The sequence below is a fragment of the Oryx dammah genome, unplaced genomic scaffold (assembly GCF_014754425.2).
Source record: "Oryx dammah isolate SB20612 unplaced genomic scaffold, SCBI_Odam_1.1 HiC_scaffold_23, whole genome shotgun sequence".
In the NCBI taxonomy this organism is placed as follows: domain Eukaryota; kingdom Metazoa; phylum Chordata; class Mammalia; order Artiodactyla; family Bovidae; genus Oryx; species Oryx dammah.
The window spans coordinates 14,306,913-14,329,686 of record NW_024070207.1 but is presented as its reverse complement, the minus strand read 5'-3'; the positions used below and the strand labels follow the sequence as shown (position 1 = coordinate 14,329,686).

The 22,774-nt window shown below is 39.9% G+C and overlaps 2 protein-coding genes across 4 annotated transcripts in view; one reads left to right on the top strand and one right to left on the bottom strand.

The window, feature by feature from the left end:
* The window catches only part of ATG4A (autophagy related 4A cysteine peptidase), a 77,433-nt gene extending 67,785 nt beyond the window's left edge, over positions 1–9,648 (bottom strand). Inside the window, exon 1 of one of the 2 annotated variants that reach the window (XM_040265053.1) lies at positions 9,512–9,648. In XM_040265053.1, the coding sequence (XP_040120987.1) occupies positions 9,512–9,521 (10 nt within the window). In that variant the 5' untranslated portion in view covers positions 9,522–9,648. The remainder of the gene's footprint in view (positions 1–9,511) is intronic. The other variant, XM_040265054.1, reaches the window with a different exon arrangement.
* Positions 9,649–9,719: 71 nt separating this feature from the next.
* PSMD10 (proteasome 26S subunit, non-ATPase 10) lies at positions 9,720–17,245 on the top strand. 2 transcript variants are annotated; one of them, XM_040265048.1, is made up of 5 exons: positions 9,720–9,933; positions 12,210–12,308; positions 13,423–13,569; positions 13,670–13,836; positions 16,498–17,245. In XM_040265048.1, exons 1-5 carry the CDS (start codon positions 9,820–9,822, stop codon positions 16,649–16,651), a joined length of 681 nt encoding a protein of 226 aa, XP_040120982.1. In that variant the 5' UTR covers positions 9,720–9,819; the 3' UTR covers positions 16,652–17,245. The 2 variants fall into 2 exon arrangements, with proteins under 2 accessions (XP_040120982.1, XP_040120983.1); XM_040265049.1 differs by having other exon boundaries at positions 9,739–9,933; positions 13,670–13,757.
* Positions 17,246–22,774: the final 5,529 nt, after the last annotated feature.

Genomic DNA, 22,774 nt, shown 5'->3' with positions numbered 1-22,774 from the left:
CTCCAATTAAATAAATTTAAATTAAAAAAAAAAAACAAAGAAAATGGGAAAAGGGCATGAGGAGACATTTCACTGAAAAAGACATAGGGATGGAAAATAAACACATAAAAAGATGCTGACCATCATTAGCTATTAGAGAAATGCAAATAAAACCACAATAAGATAATGCTGCAGTGAAAAGGAAAAAAGAGGAATGAGTTTTTTCTTTTCCTTTCCTGAGAACAAAGAAGATAAAGGGAACAATGAGTGAGCCTGGTCATTCCTAGTTTTTACTTTAACTGTTCCTAATCTGTAGTCTGTAACAGTTTGTTTTTCTGCCTCTAACTCTGCATGAGCTATATATTGCACCTATTATCCTTTGACTCTGTGCTAATTACACCATGTATCTGGTTATGATTTACAGCACTCTCTTCACAGACCACCCCTGGTAGTTTTCTCTTTCTCTTTTAGCATTACAGAAAGAAGGCTGCAGGGCTACAGAACTGCCTGACTCAATTACTGGGCTATCTGACACCAGCCTATGACTCTTTGAAATGATGCAAGAGGAAGAAGAGTCAGTCAGTTCAGTTCAGTTGCTCAGTCGTGTCCAACTCTTTGCGACCCCATGAACCACAGCATGCCAGGCCTCCCTGTCCATCACCAACTCCCGGAGTTCACACAAACCCATGTCCACTGAGTCAGTGATGCCATTCAACCATTTCATCCTCTGCCGTCCTCTTCTCCTCCTGCCCTCAATCTTTCCCAGCATCAGGGTCTTTTCAAATGAGTCAGCTCTTCCCATCAGGTGGCCAAAGTATTGGAGTTTCACCTTCAGCATCAGTCCAACCAATGAACATGCAGGACTGGACTGGTTGGATCTCCCTGCAGTCCAATGGACTCTCAAGAGTCTTCTCCAACACCACAGTTCAAAAGCATCAATTCTTCAGCACTCAGCTTTCTTTTTAGTCCAACTCTCACATCCACACATGACCACTGGAAAAATCATAGCCTTGACTAGATGGACCTTTGTTGGCAAAGTAATGTCTCTGTTTTTTAATATGCTGTCTAGGTTGGTTCATAACTTTCCTTCCAAGGAGTAAGCACCTTTTAATTTCATGGCTGCAATCAATCACCATCTGCAGTGATTTTGGACACCAGAAAAATAAAGTCAGCCAATGTTTCCACTGTTTCCCCATCTATTTGTCATGAAGTGATGGGACCGGATGCCATGATCTGTTTTGAGCTTTAAGCCACCTTTTCCCTCTCCTCTTTCACTTTCATCAAGAGGCTTTTTAGTTCTTCACTTTCTGACATAAGGGTGGTGTCATCTGCATATCTGAGGTTACTGATATTTCTCCCGGCAATCTGGATTCCAGCTTGTACTTCTTCCAGTCCAGCATTTCTCATGATGTACTCTGCATATAAGTTAAATAAGCAGGGTGACAATATACAGCCTTGACGCATTCCTTTTCCTATTTGGAACCAGTCTGTTGTTCCATGTCCAGTTCTAACTGCTGCTTTCTGACCTGCATACAGGTGTCTCAAGAGGCAGGTTAGGTGGTCTGGTATTTCCATCTCTTTCAGAATTTTCCACAATACTCTCTTGCTTTTTCCATGATCCAGCGGATGTTGGCAATTTGATCTCTGGTTCCTCTGCTTTTTCTAAAACCAGCTTGAACATCAGGAAGTTCACGGTTCACATATTGCTGAAGCCTGGCTTGGAGAATTTTGAGCATTACTTTACTAGCGTGTGAGATGACTGCAATTGTGTGGTAATCTGAACATTCTTTGGCATTGCCTTTCTTTGGGATTGGAATGAAAACTGACCTTTTCCAGTCCTGTGGCCACTGCTGAGGTTTCCAAATTTGTTGGTATATTGAGTGCAGCACTTTCACAGCATCATCTTTCAGGATTTGAAATAGCTCAGCTGGAATTCCATCAACTCCACTAGCTTTGTTCATAGTGATGCTTCCTAAGGCCCACTTGACTTCACATTCCAGGATGTCTGGCTCTAGGTGAGTGATCACACCATCGTGATTATCTGCATCGTGAAGATCTTTTTTGTACAGTTCTTCTGTGTATTCCTGCCACCTTTTCCTAATATCTTCTGCTTCTGTTAGGTCCAGACCATTTCTGTCCTTTATCGAGCCCATCTTTGCATGAAATGTTCCCCTGGTATCTCTAATTTTCTTGAAGAGATCCCTAGTCTTTCCCATTCTATTGTTTTCCTCTATTTCTTTGCATTGATCACTGAGGAAGGCTTTCTTATCTCTCCTTGCTATTCTTTGGAACTCTGAATTCAAATGGGTGTATCTTTCCTTTTCTCCTTTGCTTTTCACTTTCCTTTTATCACAGCTATTTGTAAGGCCTCCTCAGGCAGCCATTTTGTTTTTTGCATTTCTTTTTCTTGGGGACGGTCTTGATTCCTATCTTCTGTACAATGTCACAAACCTCCGTCCATATTTCATCAGGCACTCTATCAGATCTAGTCCCTTAAGCGACTATTTCTCACTTCCACTGTATAGTCATAAGGGATTTGATTTAAGTCATACCTGAATGGTCTAGTGGTTTTCTCTACTTTCTTCAATTTAAGTCTGAATTTGGCAATAAGGAGTTCATGATCTGAGTCACAGTCAGCTCCTGGTCTTGTTTTTGCTGACTGTATAGAGCTTCTCCATCTTTGGCTGCAAAGAATATAGTCAATCTGATTTCGGTGTTGACCATCTGGTGATGTCCATGTGTAGAGTCTTCTCTTGTGTTGTTGGAAGAGGGTGTTTGCTATGACCAGTGCGTTCTCTTGGCAGAACTCTATCAGCCTTTGCCCTGCTTCATTCTGTACTCTAAGGCCAAATTTGCCTTTTACTCCAGGTATTTCTTGACTTCCTACTTTTGTATTCCAGTCTCCTATAATGAAAAGGACATCTTTTTTGGGTGTTAGTTCTAGAAGGTCTTGTAGGTCTTCATAGAACCGTTCAACTTCAGCTTCTTCAGTGTTACTGGTTGGGCATAGACTTAGATTACTGTGATATTGAATGATTTGCCTTGGAAACGAACAGAGATCATTCTGTCATTTTTGAGATTGCATCCAAGTACTGCATTTCAGACTATTTTGTTGACTATGGAAGAAGAATACAAGAGCCTCATACCTTTGCTCCTCATCGCCAAGCCCTGACTGCAAGCCTTCCTAGACTCCTCATGGAAGGAGTGGGACACAGTTCTTAAGGCATAAGCCTGCTGTATCTCCCCTCTGCTAGTTGAGGATTAAAGTCATCTTTCTGTTTCCTCCAAACTCTCCATAATTTTTTATTTGGCTTTGGTTGGCAGAGAAAACCAAGATTTTGACTGCAACAGTATCAATATGCAAGAATGGATAAAATAAAAAACAATGACAACAGTTTCAAGGATGCAAAGAAACCAGATCTCTCATATACTGATGAGAGTGTAAAATGCTATACAGCCACTCTGGAAAAATTTCTTTAAAAACTAAACATACACTTGCCACATGCATGCATGCTAAGTCACTTCAGTCATATCGGACTCTTGCAACACTATGGACTGTACCCCTCAAGGCTCCTCTATCCAGGGGGATTCTCCAGGCAAGAACACTGGAGTGGGTTGCCTTTCCCTTCTCCAGGGGATTTTCCCAACCCAGGGATCAAACCTGCATCTACTGCGGCTCCTGCACTGCAGACAGATTCTTTACCACTGAGCCACTAGCTATGCCCACACTTACCATATGACCCAGAAACGACTTTCCTGGCCATACATCTCAGACAAATGAAAGTTGTGCTCAGTTGCTCAGTGGTGTCTGACTCTTTGCAACTCCTCGCACTATAGCCTGCCAGGTTCCTTGGTCCATGGGATTATCCAGGCAAGAATACTGGAAAGTTGTGCACGCTAAAGTCACTTCAGTCGTGTTGCACTCTTTGCAACCCTATGAACTGAAGCCCGCCAGGCTCCTCTGTCTATGGACTCTCCAGGCAAGAATACTGGAATAGGTTGTTCTGTCCTCCTTCAGGGGATCCTCCCAACCCAGGGATCATACCAGTCTCCTGCATTACAGGTGAATTCTTTACCGCTGAAACTCTGGGGAAGCCCACTGGAAAGTTATGTCTACCCAAATTCTATACTCAGATGTTAATAGTTTTATCTATAACAGCCCCAAAATGCAAATAACCAAACTGTCCCTAATTAGGTGAATGGTTAAACAAACTGTAGTATATCCATAGCATGAAACACTCCTCACCAACAAAAAAGAACAGATTATTGATACATGTATCAACTTGGATAGATCACAAGGTCAGTAAACAAAGCAGAAAAAATGGAAAAAATCACATTCTTTATGACTTCATTTACATAATGTTCTCAAAAGGACAAAATTATAGAGTAGGAAAACAAATTCATATTTGGCAGGGGTTATGGATGATGGGGGTGTTAGGTGTGCCTCTGAAGGGGTGGCTTTCTAGTGAAGGAATATTTCTACATCTTGGTTGCAATCATGGTTGCATAAATCTACACAAGTGATAAAATAACATAGACCTGTACATCCTACAACATTCTAGTGTCAGTTTCCTAGTTTTTTATATTGTAGTATAATTATGTAAAATGTAATGATTGCACTAAACAGGATGAAGAGTATGTGGAGCATTTCTGTACTGTTTTTGCAACTTCTTGGAAATCTTTCATTATATATTATAAGTTAAAAAATAAACCATTTATAAAGCAATTAACTCAGAAAACAAGAGTGTGGAAGCTAAAACCCAAGGAGCAAGTAAATAAAATGTTATAATAACAGCCTATAATAACATGCAGTTTTATGAAGAGATTTTAAATGGGGAAGCTTTGCATAGGCCAGTGACACACAATACCAAGATCATTTTTATCTGTAGGATTAAAACATGTGCTAAAAAATGTTAGAGCCACAGATCAAAATGTCTCACCTTAAACCAGCCAACTGGCCATTATGAATTGCTTGCAATTAGTCACATAAACAAACAATGAAAAAATTCTGCAAACAATGAAAAAAACATTCACAAAGTGTCTTCAGGCTAGTTGTTGAAACTTTATCTAGTAAGTGGTGGGAATGAAGAAGTTTCATAATGGATAAGCCAGAACCTATTCCTACGACTGTCATACAGTTAATTGATTTGTGTATGCCCTGTGTAGGATGTCCTCAAGTTTGTTTCACTACAGAATATATTCATTTCCAGCTGTGCTAGGGAAAGAATATTTGCACTGGGTAAAATGTTTAATGATAATTAGAAAGGAGCAAATAGCGGAAACCTGCCTCTCCCTCCTTGGACACAAAATGATAACTACTAGCCATACGAAGCTATCTAAATTTTTAAAAATTAAAATCAAATTTAAAATGTAATTCCCAGATACATTTCAAGTGTTCCATGTGGCTAATGGCTACAATATCAGAACAGCTTAGATATAGAACTTTTCCATCATCACAAAAAGTTCTGTTGGACAGTGTTGCTCTAGAGCATGAAAAACATGTCATTTCCCCACAATCATAGGTAGTGTTACAGTCCAAAGAGCTCTGACAGGAATTAGTATTGCATTATCTGAGGTTTTCATTTACACATAATCTTATCTTCAGCAATACTGAGCAGTATGTTGCAGTGGTTAAGTGCTAGGGTTTTAGGGTAGAATAGCACTGGATTACCATTTTAGCTCCAACCTTTGCCAAGTTGTGTGACCTCAAGCATGCTATTTTGCTTCTCTGTGCCTGTATTCTCCGCCCCCCCCCACCTTTTTTTTTAAAGGTGGGGACTGGGGAATAATGGAAACTCCCTCAAAGGGATGTTGTGAAAGACTAAATGAGAAAAGTGCAATACCTGACACATGTGATCTGTAAATATTATTCTTGAAGTCCAGACGATGGATTTGGCTTGTTCTCGGACTTTGCCAACAAAGGTCCGTCTAGTCAAGGCTATGGATTTTCCAGTAGTCATGTATGGATGTGAGAGTTGGACTGTGAAGAAAGCTGAGTGCCGAAGAATCGATGCTTTTGAACTGTGGTGTTGGAGAAGACTCTTGAGAGTCCCTTGGACTGCAAGGCGATCCAACCAGTCCATTCTGAAGGAGATCAGTCCTAGGTGTTCTTTGGAAGGACTGATGCTAAAGCTGAAACTCCAATACTTTGGCTACCTCATGCAAAGATTCGACTCATTGGAAAAGACTCTGATGCTGGGAGGGACTGGGGGCAGGAGGAGAAGGAGATGACAGAGGACGAGATGGCTGGATGGCATCACTGACTCGATGGATGTGAGTTTGAGTGAACTCCAGGAGCCTGGCATGCTGCAATTCATGGGGTCGCAAAGAGTCAGACACGACTGAGCGACTGAACTGAACTGAGGACCTAGACTCTAGATGACCAGTAGAAAAGGGAATATTCAATTGTACAAGTAGCAAGGGAGTCCATCCCTAACAGGGCCCCCCTTTGACTCTTGATAAATAAACAGTAACGATACTGTTACTCCATATTTGGGGACAGTAACAAAAGAGAAGACATCTTCTCCCTTAGAGATCTATTTGTCTTGCAGCTTTCAAAAAGTGAAAGTACTTAAAGGATTCAGAATTGAAAGCTAACCACCCAGTCATATCAAATAATTTAAAAGCACAACACACCATCTATAAAAAGTTACCCAAACAAGTCATTCAGTAGTAGGGGCACTTGGAGTTTGTCTCCAGCTGTTTCTGGCAATCAAATCCAATTTTTTGATGTATTATTATACTAAAATGTTACTATACCCAATCTTTGTGAGTACCACACAACAAGCCTGCTGTACCTCTGAAATCAACTGGATATTTATTGAACACCTACTAAATACAGGACACTTTCACTATACACCAGCCATTAGCAAGCTACATCTGGCAAGTCAAATTAGGTCCACTTTATATTTTCCTTATGATAAGGAAGGTATGAATGACTTTTACATTTTTTCACCTGTTGTAAGAACTGCCTTCACCCACTAATACCAAACACCAAATGGCCCTGGACATTAGCTTTTGCTCCAGACTTGATAATGTTTCTTAATTAATTCAACCTAAAATTACAAGACAAAAGAGCACTTATATGTGAAACTTATACAGTAGGAAAGTCATTTCAACAGCTAACACTGTTTGAATCATAAGTGATGCCAACATGCTTTATACACTTTCCATGCTGTTACAAATCAAAACAACAAAATCACAATGCGATACCACTTTGCACCCACTAGAATGGCTGTAATAAAAAAAAAAATAGACATTAACAAGTGTTGGTAAAGATGTGGAGGAGAATATACATTGCTAATGGGAGGGGAAAATATACAGCCACTTTGGTAAATTCTGGCAGTTCCTCGCAAATTTAAACATAGAATTCCATAAGCAATTCTACTCCTAGACAGGTACCAAGAGAAATGAAAGCATATATCTGCACAGAAACATGTACATGAATGTTTATAGCAGCATTATTCATAACAACCAAAAGGCAGAAGCCAGCCAACTGATGAATGGATAAGTGAAGTTAGGAAAGCCATACAGCAGAATATTATTTAGCCATTAAAATGAAATACTGATACATACTACAATTTGGAAAAACTTCAGAAACCTTATGCTAAGTGAAAGAAGCTAAACACAAAAGATTTTTGTATGATTCATACACATTGGCAATAAAAATTAATGAAGTACTGGTACATGCTACAATATGGAGGAACCTCAAAAATATGCTAAGTGAAAGAAGCCAGGCACAAAAAAAACACTTCTTACTTGATTTAATTCAGATGAAATGTCCAGAATATGCAAATTTATAGAGACAGAAAATAGATCAGTGGTTACCTGGAGTTGGGAGTGGGAATGAGGGTTAATTGTAAATAAATGAGTATGAGGGATTTAGGGGGGAAGTGAAAATGTTCTAAAACATTATGATTACGGTTGCATCATTCAGTAAAGTTACTAAAAATATTGAGCTATACACTTGAAATGGGTGAATTTTATATGAAAAATATATCCTAATAAAGTTATTAGAAATAGGAAAGGAAGAGTAGGGGAAACTGGGTGAGGGGCACATGGGAATTTTGCATTATCTTCCCAACTTTTCCATAAACCTCACACTATTCTGAAATTTAACTGAAAAATACCAAGAACATATTTGTGCATTCAACCTATCTATGTGAAAAGACATTTATAAAGATTAAATGTGTAAAATCTCATTACAGATGAGCATTAACATGAACATTTGAAACTATTTCGATAACAGAGAATACTATTAGCCCCAAATAAACAAAATGTTACCCCCCAAAAAGAATTCCATTATTCTCATTAGTTGTCCTGTATTACCTAAAGTAAGTGCTCAATTATTATTACTTTGAATTTTATCAATAAACATTTGCTGAAATTTGATTTCTCCTTTGTCATATAAGTACCTACACATTATCCTTGATTTTGTTTTTTGGCCCACAGAGCCTAAAATATTTACTATCTGGTTCTTTACAGAACCGTGTTCTACACTATTACAGGATAAATATAATCAGTCTCCTTCTTGAGTGTACTGTTATCATTACCTAGTTTTGGCATAATGCCCTTTGTATATTAGTCGCTCAGTCCTGTCCGACTCTTTGTAACCCCATGTCCGGCGAACTCTGGAGGCAAAAACACTGGAATGGGTAGCCACTCCCTTCTCTACGGGATCTTCCTGATCTAACCACGGTCTCCTGCATTGCAGGCAGATTCTTTACCATCTGAGCCACCAGGGAAGCCCGTCCTTAGTACAGATCCTATAATTTTGCCTTTTGACTCACAAAGTCTAAAGATATTTACTATGTAGCTCTTCACAGAAAAGTTGCCAAGCCCTGTTCTACACTATAACAGGGTAAATATAATCAGTCTCCTTCTTGAGTATATTCTTATCATAACTTAGCTGTGGTATGATGCCAGTCTGGATATCCCCTATAAAGGATAAGCCGTGCATCTCTTCTGCTGTGGCACTATTTAGGATTCCCATAAATAGAAACACTATTAGCTTAATAGTCCAGCAAAACTTCGATGTCACCTTTATTATCATGATATTAGAGAGTCAACACTATAGACAGTATCAAGATGACCCTCAAGTTGTTATGTCACCACGCCATGGACTCCGTGAGATCTCTTAGATATCAAGTGGCTCCTATGGCATCACACCCTGCCTTTGGCATCACCCTGGCACATCACCTTAGTGTCATATGCTATCACTGTTGTGGCAGAATTCTGCCCTAATGCCACTCCACCGAAATGTCAGCATAATTAAGTCCTATTTCCTTCCAATCCTTTGGCAGCGGCAGGAGCGATGGGGATGGTGGCCGCAGGCACTGGTTCGAGCTCAGGAGGTAATACTCAGCTGCTATCGTTTTCCCTTCCGCTTACCACTGCAGGTCAGGGCCCCCAGGACAGGACGTTTTGGCTCCCATAACTCTCTTGCCATGACCCCGCGCCCATTTCGCGTCACTGACTTAGTGCCCCAACAGCGACCACCCACCCCGGTTCTACACGAAGCCGCTCCCCATACCTGACTCCATTCTCCAGCTGTCATCCTGGGCCAATTCCACCAGCCACTTGACTACGGCAGCCGCACGGGACCCTGGGACTCGTAGTTCCGCGCCACTAGGGGCAGAGTCGGGGAGAGTGGCGACTGCGCCTCCCTGCCCGGAACTGCACTCAGACTGCAACTCCCAGAGGCGCCCTGCGATGGGAAAAGCAAAGGAAGAAGAGAGGATGGTGATTGGTGGAGCTCTACGGGCTCTTTTGATTGGCGCTCGGAGCCTGCGGAGTGAGGAGGTGGTGGATCTGGCTGCACCGAGATCCTGGGAAAGCGAAATGGAGGGGTGTGTGTCTAACCTAATGATCTGCAACCTGGCCTACAGCGGGAAGCTGCAGGAGTTAAAGGAGAGGATCCTGGCGGATAAGTCCCTGGCCACTAGGACTGACCAGGTAAAGCAGCGCTGGACCCTCTCCGCAGGCGGCGGCGGCGGCGGCGGAGACAACGTGGCTGCACAGCCCTGCCCAGTGCAGAGGGAGGCCGGTTCCGAGAGGGCGGGATTCCCGCCCCCGCCTCCCCATCCCTACCCCTGGGTCACCTCAGGACTCGGGATAGAGCGGCCCAATCTAGCCCCGCAAAGTGCCAATGTTTCCCCCCTCCCCCTTTGGCCTGGTACTTAGCTCGCTGTATTTTGGATATTTCTAGAACGTTTAGCTCATTTCTCAGAAATGCCCAATCTTTGAGGCATCTGTGAGAGGGAAAGTTTTTGGATTTTTGAAATGGATTTTTTTGCTTTTATTAGTGATTTTATTCGAGGCAACATGTGTAACTGAATGCCTCGTCTGTGTCAGGCAGTTACTGGAAGGAGCAGACGTGGATAAAGTAATCCCAAATCATATGTCCGATTCTAATTATGGTATTCTTCGGGAGAGAAGTTGACGTGGTGCTTTCAGAACACATCATGGAAGGACCTGATTTAATCTGGCTTAGGAAAGCCCAATGTTCTAACCCTAAAGACTTTGCAAAGGAGGGAAGATTGACTGTATCTTGAAGAATGAATAAGGTTTCCCTGGAGGATGAATGGGCAGTTTAGGCAGAAGTGAAACAAAAGAGTGGACCTTGGGAATGTTTCTTTCTGCTCTCCTACTTAAAGAACCCGCATGCTTTCACCCTGAGTTTCTAGAAAGATTCATGGTGCCCTCAGTAAGCCAACAAACATTTATAGATTGCTTCCTGTTAGACAGGCACCGTGCTAAGCACTAGCAAGATAGTGTCACATAATTTAAAATCTCCATTTTGTGTCTTTGAGAAGAGAATTAGAAGTCGGGAGACTTCTCTGGAACTTTCCTTTGCTGCTCAACCTGAAAAATCCCTTTGCCTAGTTTGCCTTTAGTTTGGTCTGGTAATATTTAATACTTTAGATTTAATTTAACACAATTAAATTAAGATTTAATAATACTTCTAACCATTCTTCATCGAGTCAATGGCATAAAAAAGGGAGAAACTATTCAGGATCAAAAGACTTAAACAACTGTTGCAACTTGTGGACCTTGTATGGATCCCGATTGAAAACAAGCTAACTGCAAAAAGACATTTTGGGGTACTGTTGGGGAAATCTGAATACAGACTGGGTGTTTGATGTTTTAAAGGAGTTAGAGTTAATTTTAATCAGTGTAATAGCTATGTAGTAAAGTATTTTTATGGAGAAGGAAATGGCAACCTAGTATTCTTGTCTGGGAAATCCCATGGACAAAGGAGTCTGGCAGGCTACAGTCCATGGGGTCTCAAAAGAGTTGGACAGGACTTACCCACTTAAACTGACTAAACAACAACAAAGTGATTTTTAGACACCCAAATGAAAAGTCATGATATTTAAGATTTGTTTTTTAAAATCTCTTTAAGGAAAAAAAAACAGATGAAGCAAATATTAGAAAACATTTGTACAATAGGTGATTGGCCTATTTTTATATGAATTTGAAATTTTTGTAATAAAGCTTATAATACTATTTTCTTTTACACAGAGCTAAGAAATATAGCAGTCAGTGCAAAAAAAAAAATAAGAGTAAGAAATTCTTATTGAGAAACTCCTTTCTAGCTTTTTTTTTTTTTTAGATAATGTTGCTTTCTAATTCTGTGTGTGGTATGTTTTTTAAATGGGTATATAGGGAATCTCAACTAGTTTTATGAACATTTCCTTTCCATAAGATTCACTGGTTCTTTCTAGAGCATCTCGAAAATTCAGGCTTGTGTCCTAACTTCACCATTTACTAGCTATGTGACCTTGGACAAGCTGCTTACCTTGAGGAATCTTAGTTCCCTGATCTGTAAAATGGGGATAATATATACTATATAGAATCATGGGGATTACAGGAGTTGATAGACGTAAAATTTTTAGCACAGTGCCTGACATAAAAATATGTACATAGCTAAAGCTCTGTTTCTGCCAAAGCACTAAAGTAAGTTTTTTGCTCTATTGTTTTCATGGGTCTATTCTACCCAGAATTACCTACATTGATCAATGTAGTCTCCGCATGGTACTAAAACCTTAGGCTCTCTTATATAAGTAATGTAGTTTAAGGTTACCTACCTGAGGATCCAGTCCTCTCCATTTCTTGTTTCCAAACCGTATGTTCACTGCCTCAGGATTAGTATGTTCTGCTTTCTTGTCTTAGTTCTTTTATTTCTTTTCAAGAATGTTGATCTTACTGCTTCTCTGTTTCCCGTGTAGGACAGCAGAACAGCGTTGCATTGGGCATGCTCAGCTGGACATACAGAAATTGTTGAATTCTTGTTGCAACTTGGAGTGCCAGTGAATGATAAAGATGATGTGAGTACAAGGCAGAGTCGATAAATTCCCTGTTATCTTTAGAGTCCAGACTGGTGTTTACTGAAGCCCGAGAATTAAAGTCACAAACAAATTTTAACCTTTATGACTAGGAAGTTGCAGCATGGCTCCAGTGACCAGATACAGGACTGGTGGTTGCATTATTTCATTTTGCCACTCATAGCCTGTAATTTAAGGTAAGCATGCAGATCAAGGCTTATTGCAAAGACCTCTAAGAGACTACAGACCCTTTTTTCTTATGTTAAAAACTTTTTGGTGAATAGTACCTAGATATTAGAATGAGGGCCTAGAACCTTTTTTGTTATATAGAGATTTAGTGCAATGGTATTGGTTATATTGGGGTAAGACTTCTTGTAGGAGACCCTGGTTCGATTCCTGGGTTGGGAACATCTGCTGGAGAAGGGATAGGCTACCCTCTCCAGTATTCTTGTGCTTCCCTTGTGGCTCAGCTGAAAAAGAATCTGCCTGTAATGCAGGACCTCTGGGTTTGATCCCTGGGTTGGGAAGATCCCTTGGAGAAGGGAATGGCTATCTACTCCAGTATTCTGGCCTGGAGAATTCCATGGACTGTATAGTCCATGGGGTCACAAAGAGTTGGACTCAACTGAGTGACTTTTACTTTCACTTTCTGAAGAATAAGGGTGAAAACTTTTTGTAAACAGGTTCCTTTTCAAGGATGCTTGAGGAAGTAATATACATAATGGCAAAAAAAATGGAGGAATAGTTGAGTACAGTAGGTATATCCACATAATAGTACGCAGCCAATAAAGTTATGATTCCAAAGAAAGACAGAAAAATTCCTACAACATGATGATAAGTGGAAATTTTGGAAAATACAACTCAACGAAGTTTGATATCCTACGATCCCTATTTAAAAACACATTAGAGTTAGACTTAAGTAGTCTCCATGTTACAGAATTATGGATTCTTTTCTTTTGTATGTATCTGATTTCCAAATATCCTGCAGTGCTTAATGAGGGAAAGAATATATTTTCTTAAAACCATTCATACACAGCTCTGTATACCCTGTCTTAATATTAGGATTAATCCCTCTGACTTTTCTGCCTGGTTTGTGTTCTGTCCACCTCTTTTACAGGCAGGTTGGTCTCCTCTTCATATTGCTGCTTCCGCTGGCCGAGATGAGATTGTCAAAGCCCTTCTGGGAAAAGGTGCTCAAGTGAATGCTGTCAATCAAAATGGCTGTACTCCCCTACATTATGCAGCTTCCAAAAACAGGCATGAGGTAGGGTTCCATTGCCAGGCTTCTTCTTTGGAGTTCTAAACCTCTACGCAAACACAGATATTGACAGATATCTGCGTTGTTTTCTTTTACATCTTCCCAGATTGCTGTCATGTTACTGGAAGGCGGAGCTAATCCAGATGCTAAGGACCATTATGAGGCCACAGCAATGCACCGGGCAGCAGCCAAGGGTAACTTGAAGATGATTCATATTCTTCTGTACTACAAAGCTTCCACAAACATCCAAGACACTGAGGGTAACACTCCTCTGTAAGTGACGAGTAGCAGTCCTTTGTATTCTACCTGACATTAGCCCTCTTGCACTAATGCTTACACATCATTTTTTAAATTCTGCTTATAATACATGTTTATGGCCAAAAAAAACTGAAGGTACACAAAAGTATAAAGATAAAAATTCAAAGTGCCTATCATCTTGCCACCTGGAAATAACCACTGATAACATTTTAATGTATTTCCTCCCTGTCTTTTATATGTAAATATGCATACTTTGCATATGCTTTTTTTTAAATTGGAGCCATATTGTGTATGTAGTTTCATATCTTGTGCTTTTTACCTCATAGTGTAAGCATTTTCCAATGTTAATAAATATTTCTAAAATGATTTTGAATGCCTATATACAATGCTATTTTATGCCAGAATTTAATAATTCCTCTGTTACTGTATGTTTAAGCTTTTTTGAGTTTTCCACTATTATAAATAATGCTACATTGATCAAACGTTATACGAAAACCTTTGGCCATATTGCTGATTAGTATCTTAGTGTAGAACTAGAATTGCTGGGTCAACAGATACACATTTTAAAACAGTTGCTGTATATTCCCAAATTACTTCCAGAGGAGTTGTATTATTGCCTCCTCCCAACAGCAGTATGAGAGTGCCTATTACCCCTCTCCAACATGAAAAATATCCTTTTCTTATAGGAAAAATGGTGTTCAGAGTTGTAACTTGCATTTTCTTACTATCAAGGAAGCTAAACATTTTTAGTGCCTATGACTATATTTCTTCTCTAAATTATAGCTTTCTATATCCCTTTCTCTGTTTCCTTTTGGAAAATTAATTTATTTTTACTGATTTGTTTGTATACCCTTGACATAGTACAAATATTAACCTTCTTCCATGCTAGTTGAAAATATTTTTCCCAGTTTGTCTTTAAATTTTATTTTTTTGAAATGACAGAAGTTTTCAACTTCTATATAGTCAGATCTATTAATCTTCCCTCATAGCTAGAAAGTGCTTCCTCACCCTGAAGTTAGATAAATACTCACCTGTATTTGGGGGCTTCCTGGTGGCCTTGATGGTAAAGAATCTGCCTGCAATGCAGGAGACCCAGGTTCAATCCCTGGGTCAGGAAGATCCCCTGGAGAAGGGAATGGCTGCCCACTCCAGTATTCTTGCCTGAAGAATTCCATGGACAGAGGAGCCTGGCAGGCTACATTCTATGGGGTTGAAAGAGTCGGACACGACATAGCAACTAATATACTTTCACACGCTATAATCAAGAACTCAGGCATTTTAATTGCAGATCTAGTCTCTTTATATTTATTGGGCTTCCCTGGTGGCACAAACAGTAAAGAATCTGCCTATAATGAAGGAGACCCAGGTTTGATCCCTGAGTTGGGAAGATCCCCGGGAGAAGGAAATGACTACTCACTCCAGTATTCTTGCCTGGGAAATCCCATGGACAGAGGAGCCTGGCGGGCTATAGTCCACAGGGTCACAAAGAATCAGACACAACTGAGTGACTAACACTTATTATGCTATGTACACTTAAGTCACCTGTATTTTATTGCTGTTTTACAAAAAAAACATTGCATTGGTTTGGTTTAGTTACTGTTTTTCATTTAACTCAAATGCATCTGGCATTGATTATGTATGAGCTGAAGCCATCCTCTACCTTGATATTTCTTCTACAGTACTTGGCCACTTTTATTCCTTGTTAAATGGTGACTTTATTGAATCAGAAAATCTATGAGTCTTCTTTTTAGTCCAGAGTAAGATTCAGTATTGTTTTCTTAACTCTTTGTTTTAAAATTTTTCTCTGTAGTTCTGAGTGGCTTTATTTAGAAAAACATGCATGTTCTAGCCCTTTTCTCCAAATAAGAAAGGGAGGGTGGCCTGGAGGAAATTTAGGAGTCACAGGCAGTGTTGCATCCTGGGAAGAGCCAAAGGTTAAGGAATAGTTAGATGCTATTTGCCCTATCCAAACTCAGCCACTTAACAGCTATATTAAATAACTTGGAGAAGTTACTTAAGTTTCCTGAGTCTAATTTTCTTATCTGTAATATGAGATATGTAAAATTCCTTCCTCCCTAAGGTTAAATAAAATAACATGTTAAATGTATAGTACTCTACCCGGTAAACTGTTAAGTGCCTCACAAGGTCTCCACCCCCACCCCCGCCCAACTCACTGCTCAGCCATGTCGTCATCATATACAAAGACTTTAACCTCAGTCACAATTTCAACTGTAAAATGGTGATAATAATACCCTGCTAACCTACAAAGTGCCTATAACAATCAGATGATATAAAAAATTTTATAGACTGCTTTTCCAATATTTAAACCACACAAGTTGCTATTAGCAGATTATATAGAGAGGTTTTTCTAAATTCTAACCCAGAATTATTGTATGTGTTTGGTGTAACCTACTAATCTCCATAAAATGAGGGCATTGTTCCTTAGGCTGGCATTTAGATCGCTATTGTTGTAGTAGGGTCAGAATTGTTATTTATGATCTGAGATTCTAAAGCTATATTCCGCTGAATTTTAACTTATAAACACTCTTCTCCATGGAAATAGATTTTCCTTTCAAGATTAAATAACTTTCAGCAGTTTAGATTACCTGTCAGGAACTCCTAACCATTATATAGAATTGGAAATGATTAATAAATCTCTGTGGTCCTTGATTTCAGACACTTAGCCTGTGATGAAGAGAGAGTGGAAGAAGCAAAATTGCTGGTGTCCCAAGGAGCAAGCATTTACATTGAGAATAAAGAAGAAAAAACACCCCTACAAGTGGCCAAAGGTGGGCTGGGTTTAATACTCAAGAGAATGGTGGAAAGCTAAGCAGCTTGGATTTAGTCTTACTTTGTTTTGTGGCTGTCCCCTAATGTACTGGTAACTAATGTATGTGTGCACAAGACATCATCTATGAATGATGAAGTTTTTTCATCTCCCAAAAGTCTTGTAAACGTGTTTACTATTATTCCTGCCGAGTTATTTGTTCTTAGCTTACAACTTGCTTTCCAGGCCTTGAATAACTGTTGACATTGTTCTACTCTTTTGTATTATCTGTATTGAATTTTGGTTAACTCTGTGCAAGTGATTCTGTGGCTGTTGTGAGTCTTGAGTACCCTATCACACACCCTCTATCCCCCTTTGAGGCAGAACAACCCCAGTAGCACCAGGCGAATTGTTTTCCCAATGTTTCTAGGTAGATTCTAGAATGTTCCTCCATACAGTTGAAACACATCATAACTCAGAAGCCTGTGTCACATATTTCTGTTTTTTCCGACAGTACGGTTTAATTTTTTTTGTTATCGGAGGAATACTTATATCTTATGAGGACCAAGTTTTCGGTTCGGGGATGCTGTCTTTGGCATTCATAACCACAATAAAAATGAAATATAATCACATGGGTACGAGTGTCTTTTTTAATGAGCTGTTTCCCTCCAAAGTAAAATGTATTGTTTTAAAAAAGAAAATTTTTAAGTACCTGTATTAAATCACACCATATTGAAAAGAATGTCAAGTTGGTTACTATGATGTGTAACAAAAGTGAATTTTGATTTGTATTTCAGCAGCTAAAAAAATAAAAGGCTAAATCTCCTGATTCTTCTTTCAAATCAGTTAAATAACTCACTTAAGCCTTTAAAGGCTTTATAAAGATACTTTCTTAATTTTTGGTAGCTCTAAAGTCAGTAAAATTAGTGAAGCTTGAACTGCAGCTAAAATATGTAAAAATCTTCTGAATTGCTAATTAAATTGGAGCAAAAGAAAATTAATAAGTATAAATTTGATCTCAATTTATGGAAACATTTTAAATGATTCAGTTCAGTTCAGATGCTCAGTCATATCTGACTCTGCGACCCCATGAATTGCAGCATGCCAGGCCTCCCTGTCCATCACCAACTCCCGGAGTTTACTCAAACTCATGTCCATCGAGTCAGTGATGCCATCCAGCCATCTCATCCTCTGTCATCCCCTTTTCCTCCTCCCCCCAATCCCTCCCAGCATCAGTCTTTTCTAATGAGTCAACTCTTTGCATGAGGTGGCCAAAGTACTGGAGTTTCAGCTTTAGCATCATTCCTTCCAAAGAAATCCCAGGGCTGATCTCCTTTAGAATGGACTGGTTGGATCTCCTTGCAGTCCAAGGGACTCTCAGGAGTCTTCTCCAATACCACAGTTCAAAAGCATCAATTCTTCGGCACTCAGCTTTCTTCACAGTCCAACTCTCACATCCATACATGACCACTGGAAAAACCATAGCCTTCACTAAATGGACCTTTGTTGGCAAAGGAATGTCTCTGCTTTTCAATATGCTATCTAGGTTGGTCATAACTTTTTTTCCAAGGAGCAAGTGTCTTTTAATTTCATGGCTACAGTCATCATCTGCAGTGATTTTGGAGCCCAAAGAAATAGTCTGACACTGTTTCCACTGTTTCCCCATCTATTTCCCATGAAGTGATGGGACCAGATGCCATGATCTTTGTTTTCTGAATGTTGAGCTTTAAGCCAACTTTTTCACTCTCCTCTTTCAGTTTCATCAAGAGGCTTCTTGGTTCCTCTTCACTTTCTGCCATAGGGTGGTGTCATCTGCATATCTGAGGTTATTGATATTTCTCCCGGCAATCTGGATTCCAGCTTGTGCTTCTTCCAGTCCAGCATTTCTCATGATGTACTCTGCATGTAAGTTAAATAAGCACGGTGACAATATACGGCCTTGACATCCTACTTTTCCTGTTCGGAACCAGTCTGTTGTTCCATGTCCAGTTCTAACTGTTGCTTCCTGACCTGCATATAGGTTTCTCAAGAGGCAGGTCAGGTGGTCTGGTATTCCCATCCCTCTCAGAATTTTCCACAGTTTATTGTGATCCACACAGCCAAAGGCTTTGGCATAGTCAATAAAGCAGAAATAGATGTTTTTCTGGAACTCTCTTGCTTTTTCCATGATCCAGCAGATGTTGGCAATTTGATCTCTGGTTCCTCTGCCTTTTCTTAAGCCAGCTTGAACATCAGGAAGTTCACGGTTCACATATTGCTGAAGCCTGGCTTGGAGAATTTTGAGCATTACTTTTCTAGCGTGTGAGATGGATGCAATTGTGTGGTAGTTTGAGCATTCTTTGGCATTGCCTTTCTTTGGGATTGGAATGAAAACTGACCTTTTCCAGTCCTGTGGCCACTGCTGAGTTTTCCAAATTTGCTGGTATATTGAGTGCAGCACTTTCACAGCATCATCTTTCAGGATTTGAAATAGCTCAGCTGGAATTCCATCAACTCCACTAGCTTTGTTCATAGTGATGCTTCCTTAGGCCCACTTGACTTCACATTCCAGGATGTCTGGCTCTAGGTGAGTGATCATACCATCATAATTTTCTTGGTCGTGAACATCTTTTTTGTAAACTTCTTCTGTATATTCTTGTCACCTCTTCTTAATATCTTCTGCTTCTGTTAGGTCCATACCATTTCTGTCCTTTATCGAGCCCATCTTTGCACGAATTGTTCCCTTGGTATCTCTAATTTTCTTGAAGAGATCTCTAGTCTTCCCCATTCTATTGTTTTCCTCTATTTCTTTGCATTGATCACTGAGGAAGGCTTTCCTATCTACTAGCCATAAAATCTAATGAACTCCAAGTGACTCTTCTAATTATTTTTTATTTGAATTTTATGCTGCAAATATTTCTTGAAATAAGTAATCCAAGTGAGTCCACAACCTTCAATTAATTTGGGGTCAGAAACTTAATGACTGGTATCTAAACTGAATTTTGTAAACACAAATATATGTTGTTGATATGCACACCCTTTTACATAAGTATTTTGAGTGCTGAGCTTTACAATTATTAATCAGGGAAGCATATTCTTATAGAACTAGACTTTGTTTATTGAATGCAAGAGAGAGAATTGATGATGGGAAATAATTTCTTTCTAATGTTTTTTAGCATGATCACAGAGTAAAGTTGTATCTAATAGAGCCTGTTAGGACTGAAGGTATTCATAAGTGCTGAATCTTTTTGTCTGAGGTGGTAGGTTTTATGAATCTAAAAGAAAACTCATCTTAATTCTTTAATAAACAATACAGATGGAGCCAAGCCTCATGTAATTTGTATGCCTTTGGCATTTTATTCCATTTTATTTTTTTGCCTGCATCATGTGACACGTGGGACCTTAGTTCCTTGACCAGGGATCCCACCTGCATCCCCTGCATTGGAACTGTGGAGTCTTAACCATTGGACCACTAGGGAACTCCCTATTGGCATTTTAAATGAAGCGGCTTAACATTTCAATCACTAAAACTAAGGGTATTGATGGCCTCAGATATTGATAAGATTGTTTCATGTTCCCTATAGGAAACCCAATAGAGATGAAGCTGATTCAAGTTCAGCAGGTTTTACAGTTACGTTCAAAATGAACTCAGGAAAGATGACAATTTTAATTGTAGAGCTTAACTGAGAATATAATATGGAAACAATAGATAAACAAAAGAGTGGAAAAAAATTACATTCCTATTTATTGGAGGGAGTCTGCAATATCAGTGTGGTTCTTTGAAATTCAAGATAATTGTACATTTTACTTCATAATCTCTGACTTAACAATCTAGTTGACCCTAGTGTTTTGATTTCCCAATATAACTATACCAGCTACACTGAGTTCATTACATGGCAGTGTCTTTTGCTTTTTATTTCCATATCCTTTTACACGATCAAGCCCCCAGATTTTTCTGTTAGCAAGTTTGATATAGTATGGGAGCTCCTCCCTTTGAGGTATATAACTTCACAGTTGTACTGACTACCTAAAATTGAATGCAGACATTTTAATGTGCATTTTTCTGGCAAGAGGGTTCTGTACCTTTCGTCAGATTCTCAAAGGGATGTATGAGTTCTAAAAAGGTTAAGAATACCTGGTTGAGGGGAATGATGGGAAGAAGGGATATTTAGGGAGTTTGGGATGGACACTGCTTCCCTGATGGCTCAAAAGAATCTGCCTGCAATGCAGGAGATGGGTTTAATCCCTGGGTTGGGAAGATCCCCTGGAGAAGGGCTCATCAACCCCACTCCAGTATTCTTGCCTGGAGAATCCCATGGGGAGAGGAGCCTGGCAGGCTGCAGTTCATGGAGTTGCGAAAGAGTCAGACATGGCTAAGTGACTGAAAATGCACACATGTACACACTACTATATTTTAAGTGGATAACTAACAAGGACCTACTGTATAGGACAGGGAACTCCACCCAATGTTATGTGGCAGCCTGGATGGGGAGGGAGTTTGGGGGAGAATGGATACATGTATATGTATTGCTGAGTCCCTTTGCTGTCCATCTGAAACTATCACTACATTGTTAATTAACTAAACTCCAATACAAAATGGAAAGTTTAATTAAAAGGAATCCCCAGTTGAGAGGAAAAAAAATACTGAATCAATTATCAGCAGACATGGGTTCTCCAAAACTAGAATACCACACTTTATAAATTTTTACATCCATTTCTCCATTGTACCTTTAAGAGGGCAGATGATCAAACACCAAGAACTAGAGCTACAGCCAACACTAAATTTCCTGGATCCTGATCCTGAAAGAAAATTACTCATTTTCTTTCCACCTCTACTCAAAAAACAGTGGGCCAAATGGAAGGTACTGTGACATTTTGACAATACTCCATTACTTGTAATACCCACCCACTGAAACTGAAGCTCCAATACTTTTACCACCTGGTACGAAGAGCTGACTCACTGGAAAAGACCCTGATGCTGGGAAAGACTGAGGGCAGGAGGAGAAGGGGGTGACAGGATCACACACAGACACACACACAGACACACACAGACACAGACACACAGACACACACACAGACAGACACACAGACACAGACACACACACACACACCCCAAACCCTGTGCTTTTCTTTACATTGGTGGACTTGTGGGGTGATTTACACACACACACACACAGAAACAGACACACACACAAACACACACACACCCCAAACCCTGTGCTTTTCTTTACATTGGTGGACTTGTGGGGTGATTTATTTTCTGGTTTCCCAGAACCTTCATTATCATCTCTGAATTATTTTTTTTTGTTTGTTTTTAAACCAAAGCTTCAAAGAAAAGTGGAATTACTGAGTCTTTAGATTGGTTTGAACCTTTTATGACACCCCATAACCTGTTTTACGGGCTTCCCTGGTAGCTCAGCTGGTGAAGAATCTGCCTGCTATACAGGAGACCTGGGTTCAATCCCTGGGTCAGGAAGATCCCCTAGAGAAGGGATAGGCAACCTGCTGCAGTATTCTTGGGCTTCCCTGGTACCTTAGATGATAAATAATCCACCTGCAATGCGGGAGACCCCTTGGAAGAGGGTGCAGCAACCCACTCCAGTATTCTGGCCTGGTGAATCCCATGGACAGAGGAGCCTGGTGGGCTACCGTCCATGGGGTCACAGTCAGACATGACTGAGCAACTAAGCATAGCACATGCTCAACCTGTTTTACAGCACGTAGACATTATAAAACCACCTTTTATTACTAAAATTTGGGTTTGTTTCATTGAATTTAGTAGTTTGATCCAGTTGAAGGAACATTACACTGGGAATCAGATTGGGTGGGGTTCTATAGGAATGACCCAACTTTTTAAAAAATAGTTTTGTCTATTTATTTGGTTGCACCTGGTCCTAGTTGATGCATGCAGGATTTTCCATCTTTGTTGCAGCATGCAGGATCTTTAGCTGTGGCATGTGTGATCTAGTTCCCTGACCAGAGATAGAACCTGGGCCCCCAACATTGGGAGCATGGAGTCTTAGCCACTGGACCACCAGGAAAAGTCCCAGAATGACCCAGGTTCTTAAACAACATTCATCTCTTCCTGTCTCTCCCACCAAGATTATAATTCTGCATGATCTCCTACTTCCACCCCATCACTGTCAGGAGTGGGCATTTATGTGCATTGCTATCCTTAGGTGTACTGAGTTTGAAAAAAGCTTGAGT